This window comes from Grammomys surdaster, unplaced genomic scaffold (genome assembly GCF_004785775.1).
Source record: "Grammomys surdaster isolate TR1022 unplaced genomic scaffold, NIH_TR_1.0 259, whole genome shotgun sequence".
Lineage (NCBI taxonomy): Eukaryota > Metazoa > Chordata > Mammalia > Rodentia > Muridae > Grammomys > Grammomys surdaster.
The window spans coordinates 2,195,179-2,207,369 of NW_021604700.1; the positions used below are offsets into that span (position 1 = coordinate 2,195,179).

General features: G+C 45.3%; 1 protein-coding gene across 1 annotated transcript in view; it reads left to right on the forward strand.

Annotated features, from left to right (window-relative positions):
- Positions 1-12,191, forward strand: part of Fam129a (family with sequence similarity 129 member A) — a 152,563-nt gene that overhangs the window by 129,442 nt on the left and 10,930 nt on the right. The window contains exons 9-12 of the mRNA XM_028775757.1: positions 385-572; positions 4,269-4,430; positions 6,596-6,706; positions 10,060-10,167. Coding sequence (XP_028631590.1) covers positions 385-572; positions 4,269-4,430; positions 6,596-6,706; positions 10,060-10,167 — 569 coding nt within the window. The remainder of the gene's footprint in view (positions 1-384; positions 573-4,268; positions 4,431-6,595; positions 6,707-10,059; positions 10,168-12,191) is intronic.

Sequence of the window (12,191 nt, forward strand, 5' to 3'; positions counted from 1 at the left end):
GGTGGAGTTACACCGACTTAGTGCTTAGAGAGATGAATTAAAACAGATACATCTGCTTTAGAATTACAAAGTGTGCATCTGTGATGATGGCGGTGGAGACACAGTTTGTCTGGCCCTTGCACATTCGTGGAGATCATACGGAGAACTGCATTCTTCCCAGGGCAGGATGAGGCTTGGGGAGGGGAACTTCTGGAGATGTTTAGGTCTCAAAGCATCCAACGGGTTTCCAGCCCGGTGAATGCTTGCAAAGGATTTATTATGAAAGTCTACTCTGCCCGTAGGAACTTGCCCATGGGGCCATTTAGCTGTGATGTGGCCTCTGAATCCAAATTTGCCCTAATGCTCTATAATGCCCATGCTCTCTTTGTCTGTTTCCTTCCTTAGCAATGGTGGCTCAGCCAGCCGAGAAGAGCTGTGGGGAGAGTGTGCAACCCTTCCTGGCATCCATTCTGGAGGAGCTAATGGGGCCGGTGAGCTCGGGTTTCAGTGAAGTCCGTGCACTTTTCGAAAAAGAAGTAGATGAACTCAGCCAGAGCTTCCATGCCACCCAGGACAGTGCCCTGCTGAAGGAGGTAGGAGTGGGCACTCTGAGGGGCAGGGACCCCGGGGCTGCTGGGCTGCCTTTCTTGCTCTCCTGTTTCCCCTTGACCCTTCCCAGCCTCCCCTCTTTCCCCCCTTTCCCCCTCTCCCTCCCCTTCCTGTTCCCTCCTCTCTTTCAGTCCCCTCTAGCCTCTCCTCCTTTTTCTTTTCCCCTTTCCCTTCCATCCATCCATTTATCTGGTATTTCTGCCATCATATCCAACTACCTCATTGATCCATCCATCCATAACTAAATCCACCTAATTTTCCTTATTAATGGTTTGCAAGTAGCAAATATGCTTGTACAAGTGAAGCAACCAACTCAAATATATAATTCTATGTCCATAAAGAGGGAAACTTAGTAACCAGCATTGATACCAGCTGCTCCTCGTCCCCCGGCTTCATACACAAGCCCTTGGATGGGCTGATATAAATAGTCTGGAGTGTGTTTACCTGCATACTTTATTGTTTTGTATATCAGCATATCTCTTATTTTAAATAATGCTTGCTGCTTTGTTTCCACAGCTATAGGCGCCTAATACAAACCCACGCTTGTCAAGCAGCAGTGGCACCTCAGTGTATTCAATCAGAAAGTGGGGGAGGGGGTGTAATCTGCTCTACTATGGATACCAGAGGAGTTGATGCACCCTAATGTTTGAGATTTGCTGACACACACACTGGTGGCTTGCCTTACACTTAACATGCCATTAAGGACAGGACTTGTTAGGGTGACTCTTTCTTTTCCTCCCTTCCTGATAACCAGTTAAAAGCATTTGCCTTTATAATTCGCACACTGTAATTGTATACATTTATGGGCTACAGTGTGACAATGTTACCCAGAGCTTGGAGGGCAGAAGCCTGACTCCATGGCCACAATAAGCTATGCTCAGCCACCTGTCACAACATGCCAATAAAGAGCTGAGTGGCGGTGACCAGCAGAGGAAAGAGGTCTATTTAATGTGCCCACCTCAGGAAGAGGAACAGAGTCCAGAGACTCAAGTCTGTCTTTGAAGTGCTGGGCTGAGCTTTAGGTTTGAATAGAAGGAGAATTGGGGTCCCCCCATCAGCTCTCCTCCCCCCTTGACCACTGTCCCAGCTCTAGTGCTTCAGTTTCCAGGTAGTCCTTAAGATCATTAACCCCGAGGAGACCCATCTGGTTCCTACGGAATGATCTCTTCTGCCCCAGGTGTAGCCTGGCCTGCAATGGTGACTGCCCCTCTATATGTGGATACATCTTGGAATGTTCTATCCCTCCTAGGACCCAGAGTGACTGCAGGTTTAGGTCAATGACTTGCCTCTATGCCTTCAGCCACAGTAAAGGAGACAGACAGATACTAAAGGAAGGCAGAGATGCCAGCCTTCATCCTACATTACCCATGGGTACCTATGGACCCACCTGAGGGGCTGATGCCTTTTCAGCAAAAGCAGCTTCTGCAAGCCTGTTTCAGCAGTTATACATGCAGATGGTTCAGAATGATCGCATCAGGAATTACCGCTTCTATTCCCTCAAACATTTTTCATTTCTGGGTGTTATGAGTTCTTCGGTCTCATTGTAAAACACATGATAGATTGCGTTCAACCATAGTTTCCCTCCCGTGCTGGGCTCTCATTTCTTTACATGCGTATTCACATGTATGATTGTACAAGACCAAGATCATTTAATAAATGCCTTGATGCTTCTTATTACAGCCATGTGTTCATGTGTGTGTGCACATGTGCATGTGTTTATGTGTGCATCTGTGGCTATGTGTACATTGGGTACCTGTGGGGTATGTGTGTGTGTATTGTGTATGTATGTGTGTATGTGTGTGTGTATGTATGTGGGGGGGTTGGGACATGTGTGTGTGTGTGTATGTATATGCAGGTATTTGTGTATGTGTGTGTATATACGTAAGTATGTGTGTATACACATGTGTGTGTTACCTTGCCTTTCTTCCTCTTTGTTTTCTGGCAACAATCTCTTCTCTGCAAATAACTATTATCACCAATTTGGCTTGTGCTATGCTGTGCTTTCCCTCTCTTAGAAGATATATAAAACATACACATTTCACAGCTGTTGCCTTCCATTGCTTGCTTTTAGAAAAATATAGTTATTTTATATACCATGCTGCTTATCAGGTTTCTTCTTCACAATGACTTCATGAAACTGTTTCCAAGGTAACTGTTCTAGTTCTAAATCACTTTGTGTAATGACAGCATAATATTTCATGTTTAGAAATGCCATGATTTATTCAGCCACCCTATTGTTGCTGACACCATGAGCAAAGCCATAATAAATAACCTTGTACCTATATCCTATCGTATTATAGATACATGTACATGTGTATACACATACAGTCCTTACATCTTGGTGCTTTTTATTTCAGTGGGATAGACTCCTAGGTTAAAGATATAGTTTTATGTTAACAGATGTTTCCTTTAAAATTTAAAGGAATTTTAAATTTTGCCCTGATTTGTTTGTGGCAGGGAGCCTTCTCCCTGTTGCCCTCTGTGAGGATGCTATCACTTATTTAAACTCTCAACAATCTGATAGTAGTGAAGCAAGCCCCCATTTTTCCTCTTGCATATTCAATTAATTATTTTTAAGTAATACATTCCTGGCTCAGCAGTTAAGTCTACTTGCTGCTTTTTCAGAGGACACAAATTTAATTCCCAGTTCCATGTCAGGGGCCTCACAACCGACTGTAATTCCAGCCCCGGGGGATCTGACGCCCTCTTCTGGCCTTCATCTGTACTACATCCAGATGCCCATACTCTTAACACACACAGATATTTGCTGTTAAAAATAAACCTTTGAAAAAGGAAGTGATATATTTATAATTGTAGGACAAATGTAACAATGTATCTTCTCCCCACCTTTTAGTCTTTAGTTCCACTTCAGTAGATCTCTCCATTGTTTACTTCTTCTTTTTTTTTTTTTTTTTTTTTTGGGTTTTTCGAGACAGGGTTTTTCTGTGTAGTTCTGGCTGTCCTGGAACTCACTCTGTAGACCAGGCTGGCCTCGAACTCAGAAATCCGCCTGCCTCTGCCTCCCAAGTACTGGGATTAAAGGCTTTTGCCACCACTGCCAGGCCATTGTTTACTTCTTAAAGTGAATACTTTCCCCCCTTTAAAGCACAATGGGATGGGCCTTGGGAAAATTCACGTCAGATATGGTCTCCTGTGTCGTCACACTTGCTTGCCTTTTGCACAGCTTTTCTTGAGAGCTTTCATTATCAGCAATTTTTTTTTTTCTGTCTCTCCCCATTCTCCTGTCTAAGCTTACAGTGTTCGAAACCATTTTCGGCTAAGCTTAGACTAGGAAACAAGTTCACACTGCTTAGGGAACCTTTTGCAGGCTCAGGGGCTCAGCAGCAGCTCCCACAGCCTGCCTAGCTGGTTCTTGACTTCAGGAAGCTGGGACTTGTAGGCTACTGAGGACGGAAGGAGCTGGGAGCCCCTGCTTGAGTATGCGTCCGAGTCTTCCTTATATCTGGTTGGTTCTACTGTGTTTCTTTCCTAGCAGTAGAGCTGCCCCAGAGAACGTCAGAAAGAAAGAAAACAACTGAAGATGCTCCAGATAAAATGGTCCAAGCAGTAATTAATACTCATAGCATACACTTGATTGTTTCATAATACTAGATTACATAATATGGAGGAAAGATTCCGAAATCTAAGGGAGTTTGCTTTTCTTCTTTACTAAAATGCAGCGCCTAGACCAGCTAATGAAGCTTCCTCTGGAGTCTGTGAAGATGGAGCCTTGCTATACTAAAGTCACCCTGCTTCCAGAGCGCCTGCTGGACCTCCAGAGCCGCTTCAGATTCCCGCACGTTGATCTGGTGGTCCAGAGGACTCAGAACTACATGCAAGAGGTGGGGGCAGAGGGGAGTCCAGGGAGGTTGAGGATGAGGCAAGAAAGAAGGGAAGAGAGAGGGAGAGGAGGATGAATGCATGCTGGTGGGTGTGACCAGGGCGCTCTTCAGCTCAGAGAAGTGAGGCCCGAGTCGGGTCGACTGAGGACACAGGCTGTACTTCTAGCTGGCTTCATCTCGCCTCAGGAAATAAGAATCTGGGAAATAAAGTAGCCTTAGCCAGTAATTATTTGATGGTTGAGTCAGGGCTTCAAACTTTCTGCAGATGAGAAACACGTGGGAAAATTTTAAAAACTACTAATGTGCTACCCCAGCCCTAGTGATTTCAAATGTGTGCGTGTGTGTTATAATATATTTGAAATTGTTAGAGAGCATCCTCTACCCCGTCCCAGTGTTTCCAATATGCAAGAAATGAGAAACAATGGCTGAATTCTCCACCTCACTATAAGAGTCTTAAATTTATTCTATTACGTGTATGCTTGTGCACACCTGCTTGTCTGTGTATGTACCATGTGCATGCAGGTTCCTGAGGAGGCCAGAAAAGGGTATCAGATACCTATGGCTGGAGTTATTGATGGTTGTGAGCTTCCCTGTGGGTTCTGGGAAGTACTGGGGTCTTCTGGAAGAGCAGTGAGTGTTAACTGCTGAACCAGGTCTCTAGCTCTGATATTCGAATTTCTCGAGTCTACCCTATAGATCCCTGCCCCCTCAATGAGGAGGTCCTCCTCCTCCAGAAACAAAAATGAGTAAGTACTATAGGCTCTTTCATATTATAGCATTCCCTAAACGAAAGAAAACTCTGACTCTGTTCCACAGTTTTGCTTGCTGCAGCTAACACTACATGGGCTCCACTTCAGGGATCCAGAGTTATGATGAATCCTAAGTAAGACCAAATCTTAGGTAAATGTAGTGGTGTCGAAAGTTAAAATATTTTACCTAAAAATTGCAGGCAGGATTAATTTTGTGTTATTATCTAACCTCCAAGTTATGGGCAGTTAATGATGATTAGAGTTGCTGGATGTGGTGGTACCACCTGTAATTCCAGGATCGGGGAGGAAGAGGCAGGAGGATTGGATCAGGAGTTTAAGGTCTTTGTCTCCGTCATAAGTTCAAGGCCATCCTAGGCTGATTGAAACCATCTCTAAAAAATATAAAGGATAAATGGCAGAATATAGGTAGGCAACAATATAACAAGAGTGCCTTGGATAATTCTGGATCCTGGAGAGACAGACACAGGCAGGACTACAGACTAAAACATCTGAGCTGCATCCGTTTCCTGTGCAATGAATTCCTGTCCACAGTATGACAGCCACTACTGCCATGGAGTCCCGACCCTGTGTCTCTTCTCCAGCTATAGTAATGTCCTTTCCCACTGCTGTGACAGAATACTGGACAGGAACCACTTAAGGGAGAAAGGTTTCCTTGTGGCTTATGGATGGAGAGGGATCAGCCCATCAAGGTCATAGTGGAGGTCATAGAGGAACATGTGGCTGGGCTGCTCCAAATGCTGGTGTCCGGAAGCAGAGAGGGCTCAAGCTAGACGTAGGATGAAGCTAGCTATATTCCCTAAGGTCAACAACCTCCCAGAACAGTGCAGCCTGCCAAAGTCCAAGTGTTCAAAACCACTAAGAAGCCTACAGTTCCATTCAAACTGGAACACGAGCCTGGCAGAGGAAGGAGGGGCCAAGAGATGGTAGGATAGAAAATGGAGGAAGGTGTGGAGTGGCAGCCTTCCCCTACCTTGTCATGTGATCTGTGTCTGCATGGCCAGGGAATGGAGGAGGATGCCTACAGGAGACCATAGCTCTGAGGCCCTCTGTACTAGGGTTTCTTTCCCATTAAAAACAGTGGGTAGAAAAGGGGGCGAAAGGATACCATTATGCAGACAGACAGACAGACAGACAGACATATATATATATATAGGGAGAGAGAGAGAGAGAGAGAGAGAGAGAGAGAGAGAGAGAGAGATGTTTCCCACCCTCTTCCTATTTCACAGTGGCCACTGGGTTTCTTGTTTTACACTCCAGGGAGTGAGGGAGCCCTGTGTCAGTCCACAGTTGTTCCTGGAGGAACTCTGTCCATCTCCTCCTTTCAGAGCCCAGGCAGGCAGGCGGGGCCCTGTGTTCCCAGCCTCTGACTGTGTCTTTTTCTGTCTTGATGGACAGCTCATGGAGAATGCTGTGTTCACGTTTGAACAGTTGCTTTCCCCATATCTCCAAGGAGAGGCTTCCAGAACAGCTGTGGCCATCGATAAGGTTAAGCTCCGTGTCTTAAAGGTAAGAGTCTGGCCTTCATTTGTGGGGGAGCATCTGACAAGATTGTGACCCCTGTTCCTTTACTCAGTGGGAAATACCCTGACCTCCCTCCTGTCCCATCAGACCCCTTTCTCCAAGCAGATAACCATTGTTCCCAGCGGTTTGCCCAGCATGACTCTCATGCCTCTTCTGCCATCTAGTGGCTTCTCCTGTAACTACATGGCCTCGCCACAGAAACCCCAGTTAGAAGTGACCCTTGTGTACTGGCTGACTACTTCAAACACTGTGACTGGTATTACATAGTGTATAACAATAAGCCAGTTGCATCTGAACTCTACAAGTACAATAAAATTCACTAAGTTACCCAACATTTCAAATAAAAACCAAAGCTTAGAGCTAAAGGAACTATCCCAAGAAAAAGGCATGGGATAGTTTTTAATGAGCTCTATGTATAAGTGCTTGATAAAAGCTGCTGCAATAACAGGAACTTGCATGTATTTGGTACTTACTTAACGCCTGATTTGTTGTTCCTAAGTTTTCACTCCAAGGGTTTAGTTTAGTTTCTAGTATTTATATGCGTTAGTGTGTGTCTGTGCAACTGTATGCCACCTGTGGGTGGCTTCCCATGGAAACCAGAAGAGGATGTCAGGTCCTTTGGAGCCAGAGGTACAGGCAGTTGTGAGTCATCCAGTGGGAATGGAGCAAACGGAATTCAGGTCCTCTGAAAGAATCTTCTTCTCAGAGCCATCTCCCCAGGCCTATTTAAAGTCATTTAAGGACAAGACCCCAGAACTACCATCCCCTTTGACTTTCACTGAGCTTAGACGATGATTAGACTCCACCCCACAGCAGATGGAAGCCAAACTTCTGAAAGCAGGACTCCCTAACTCAAGCTCAGCAGGCCAGAGAAACGTGAGCTTGGAGCTGAAACTATATTTGTACCTGGCCCAATAATTTCTACCACCTCCTGCTCCCCCTGAACAATGCTTTAGAACAGAAAGTTTAGGTCCCATTGGGTTTGAGGGATATCCTGGAGTTTTAGACATTCATCTTGATGCCACAGGGCAGGAGAAAACTCTGGCAACCAAACTGTCCAGATGAGAAGCAGTGTCGACCATAGCAACACAAGTAGTAACACTCTCACAACTGACATGAGGGGAAAGGTCAGACCTCAGTCATCGCTTGAGCAGACAGGAGAGGAAGGGAGTGGAAAGGTGTACCAATCTTTGGTTTGGGGTTCAAAGGATCTTAGAATACCCCAAGATCAACTTTATAGACTGCATTAAAAACGTTCCTGCTCGGTGAACAGAGCCAACCTGAGTGTCATTTGGGGCTGCAAGAATACGCACCCTTGGGTGCCTCACATCCACTTGGAGACTTGCTTTAGATTTGGGTTTTCCTGGAACCCCTGCAACCATCCTTCAATGCTGAGTGATCTGTAGAACAGACCTGTGTGACGGGAGTCTAGCCATTGAGGGTTTCACGTTCCTGAACTCAAACATCCTGAGACTATTGGCTATATTTGACCATGTCCACTTTAGCCCCCCTTTTATTTAGAGAGGTGACATTGTAATTGCAAAAAAGTCCAGGTCAAATATTTGTAAAAGAGCAATTCGTTTGGAGGGAGACAAAAATCCTGACCATTAGTCTACTGGGTATCTTTAAAAGCCGTAGTTACACGATTGGATAGAAGGTGATAACTTACAGAAATCTACAGGTACCACACACCACGGACCTACATCATATGGACTAATAAGAGGAGAGATCTTCTTTCAGACTTAGCTTCTCAGTGGTTTTGGGCTTCTATGTGACTGCCCACACTGCCATAGATTTTCTGATGATCAGCAAGCATTTATTTATTTATTTTTTGTCCTTATTATTGTCTCCTATTCAAATGAAATTATTACTGCAGTTAAATTATTTGCTACTCCAATAAATAAATAAATAATAGACATATGGGACAGACAGATGGACAGACAGACAGACAAAATAAAAAGTATGGTGATGCCTTAAGTACTCAGACACCTCCAAAATCACAACAAATTCCACCTCCCAAGACAGCCAGTGGGACTTTTCACAAATCTGTGTGCAAGCCCACGGCTTCTGATGTTAGAGTCAGGCTCTTAGAATTGGTAGTTCTACTCCCCCGCCTTCCCTCGTGGCCTTCCCCACCTGGTTGCCTTTGGCAGTTTGAGTAGAGATGTCCTTTTGCTCCCATTCATGATCTCCCGTATGAGTGCTCTTCTTTCTCTCCTTTCCTCTTCTGGCTTGACCCATTGTGTTTACACGCCCACAGCAGTTCTCCACTGCGCCTGTGCAGAAGGCACTGGCAAACCATGTGCAAACCAGTAAGGAAATGGTCGCTCCCGAGAGCCTGCTCTTACTGACTCTTAAGTTCAAGATTGTTCTCTGTGTGCCTGTCCTGGAGAATACCACATGGAAGCAGAGAGGGCTGGATGAACTCTCTTCAAAGTGTCGGGGGTAGATACTTTAGTCTTCGTTTTCCATTGCAACCGTGCAGTGCGGCTACTATGTACCGCCAGTTTGGGATGTCCAGGGTGGAACAGAGAAACCCTCTCTGCGAGACTGTAAACTTCTTTGGTTAACTGTTACCCACTCTGACAGTGACAATTGATATTTGTGGCTCCCCTTTGTCTACCCAGCCAGGAATAATGAAGCACAAACTCACTCTCTAGTTAGATGCCCATCTTTTTTTAAAAAGAAATATTTATTTTATGTATATGAGTACATTGTAGCTGTCTTCAGACACACCAGAAGAGGGCATCTGATTACTTTACAAGATGGTTGTGCGCCAGCATGTGTTTGCTGGGAATTGAACTCAGGACCTCTGGAAGAAAAGTCAGTGCTCTTAACTGCTGAGCCATCTCTCCAGCCCCCTGATGCCCATCTTTTTAAACAAGATATCACTTTTTTGGCCGGGTGGTGGTGGCGCACGCCTTTAATCCCAGCACTTGGGAGGCAGAGGCAAGTGGATTTCTGAGTTCGAGGCCAGCCTGGTCTACAGAGTGAGTTCCAGGACAGCCAGGACTATACAGAAAAACCCTGTCTCGAAAAACCAAACCAAACCAAACCAAACCAAACCAAACCAAACCAACCAAACAAACAAAAAGATATCACTTTTTTGTCTTGATCTTGCCTCAGTTTCCATGTTTGTAAAAGGGGTGCGTGAAATGGGTGATGACTTCAGTCTATACCCAGTTTGTGTAGAAGTTCCAGAAATAGATCTGAGACCTGAGCGTCCTTAGAAATTATCAGGGGCTGAGGAGAGAGGTGACATAGTTGGCTGTATTGTTTTGTTGATTAAGATCACATATTGAAATGTTGTTCCTTAGCACGTGTCTCTGTGTCCACAGCAATACGATTACGACAGCAGCACCATTCGGAAGAAGATCTTCCAGGAGGCATTGATTCAAATCACACTGCCTACTGTGCAGAAGGCACTGGCATCCACATGCAAACCAGTAAGGCGACTCCCACGAACCTGCTCTTGTTGACTCTTGAGATCAAATGTTTTACTTTGCACTTCTGCACTGACCTATACTAGCCACACCCAAGGGCTGGGGAATCCTTTGTAAGTGGTCTGGTAGTAGATGTTTTAGGCTTTATGGGCCTGTTTCTGTTACAACCACTCAATGCTGCTGTGTACAATAGCAGCCACAGATGATGCATAAATATATAATCCAAGTCTGTATGTCAGTAAACAACAGAGAGAGAGAGAGAGAGAGAGAGAGAGAGAGAGAGAGAGAGAGAGAGAGAGAGAGAGAGAGAGGAAGCCCAGTATTTGTGAGTCCAGGACTCACAAGCCAAGTTCTAAGGACTGTCTGTCATGGACCGCCAAAGGAAACGAGATGTCCTCCTGTTTTATTGCCAGTCTTTATTCATCGTGTACCCTGAAAGTTGGCACTACACCCAGAAAAGATCTAATGTGTGATGGCAGAGGGCTGTTTGTTCTCCCATGTTCTGTCACTTCAGTTTACTGAAACCTCTGACATAAGCTGGTGTGAGCAAGGGGTTGCAGGACAGCCATGGTTATGGCGTGAGTAGAGCAACAGTCAAGGAAGCATCTGCAGGCTGCTTCAAGCTTTCTGTTTAAGTCCTGGCTCCCCGTCTCTGCTCTGGGCCCTTGGGCAAGCATGCTGCTGTGTTCTTGTTTTGATCAACTTTCATCATTTATAAAATTCATCTATTAATGTGTGTATCTTACTTTTAATTTTTCTGTTATCCACAAGCCTCTTCCCTGTGCCACTCCCCCCCAACCTCCTACACTTTTGACAGTATCTTGCTGTGTAGCCCAGGTTGGGTATTGAACTTTTGATCCAGCTGGCCTGCTAAAACCTCACCTCCACACAGGTTTGCATTATCTGTCTCAAGAATGAAACACTAGAATGAGCCATTTGCCATCTGATTAAGTGCCTATCATACACCAAGCATAGCATTAAACAGTTCTTATCCATCATCAAAACAAGTTTCACAGCGGCCCTAGGAGGAGGAGAGAGACTGTTTACATCCTCAAGGTGCTACTAAGGGCCATAAGCGGTTGATGGGTAGCAGGCCCAACATCACAGGGCCAGTTACCACCAGCTGAATCCAGTTTGTATTTACCTATGACACAGCTGGCACTCAGCAAATGGCAACGCCTACAACTATTACCCTTGCTGTTCCTGCATTCCGAAAAATGACGTAGGAACTTGGCCATTTGCAAGGCCTGTTCCCCCTTGGAGTCAATAAGAAAGAGCATCATAGAATTTTTAAATGGCTTTTTGACAGTTTGGAGACTCTCCAAGCACTGAACATTAAAATCCTTTGTGTGGGTTATTATATTGTGGAATTTTCTCTGGTTGTTTTCATATTCTATAAATGCTGTTTTTCTTCAGATAGTCATTGGCATGTCCAGTCTTGCATTTATTCCTGGAATACTTCTTTGGTGGAAAGGTTCTGACAAAAACCAAAGGAGAAAGGGACTGGTCTGTATGTGTGTCTCTTGGCCACATATGAAGGATGATTTGGAAACCTGGGCATTACTGATCCACCTCAGAAGGCGTCTGTGTTTCCCTCCCAGGGGAAGTATGGAGGCCTCAGTGCTCCCTTCTCTGTGTGAGGAAAGGAAGGAGGGCTCTGGCTCCCCTTATTCCTGTGCCCTCTGTTCCTAACATCAATGGAGTGAATTGCGCCCAGGCTATACGGCTCTTTGCAGGTGTTTTGTTTTGGCATGTATGTGTGCAACATGTACGCAACATGTGTTGCATGTGCAGGAATGTGTGTTTTCATGTATGTCTGTCTTTGTGTGTGGAAGCCAGAGGTTGACACAGTGTCTTTCTCCATCTTATGGAACATGGAGCCTGCCAATCAGCTAGTCCATCTAGACAACTTGGCTTAGGGATCCTGTCTCTGCTTCCTAAGCACTGGGTTTCCAGATGTCTAATCGTCCTACCCCCAACCCGCCCACGTTATGAGGATGCCACTGGGCCCAGCCATGGCTCTTGAC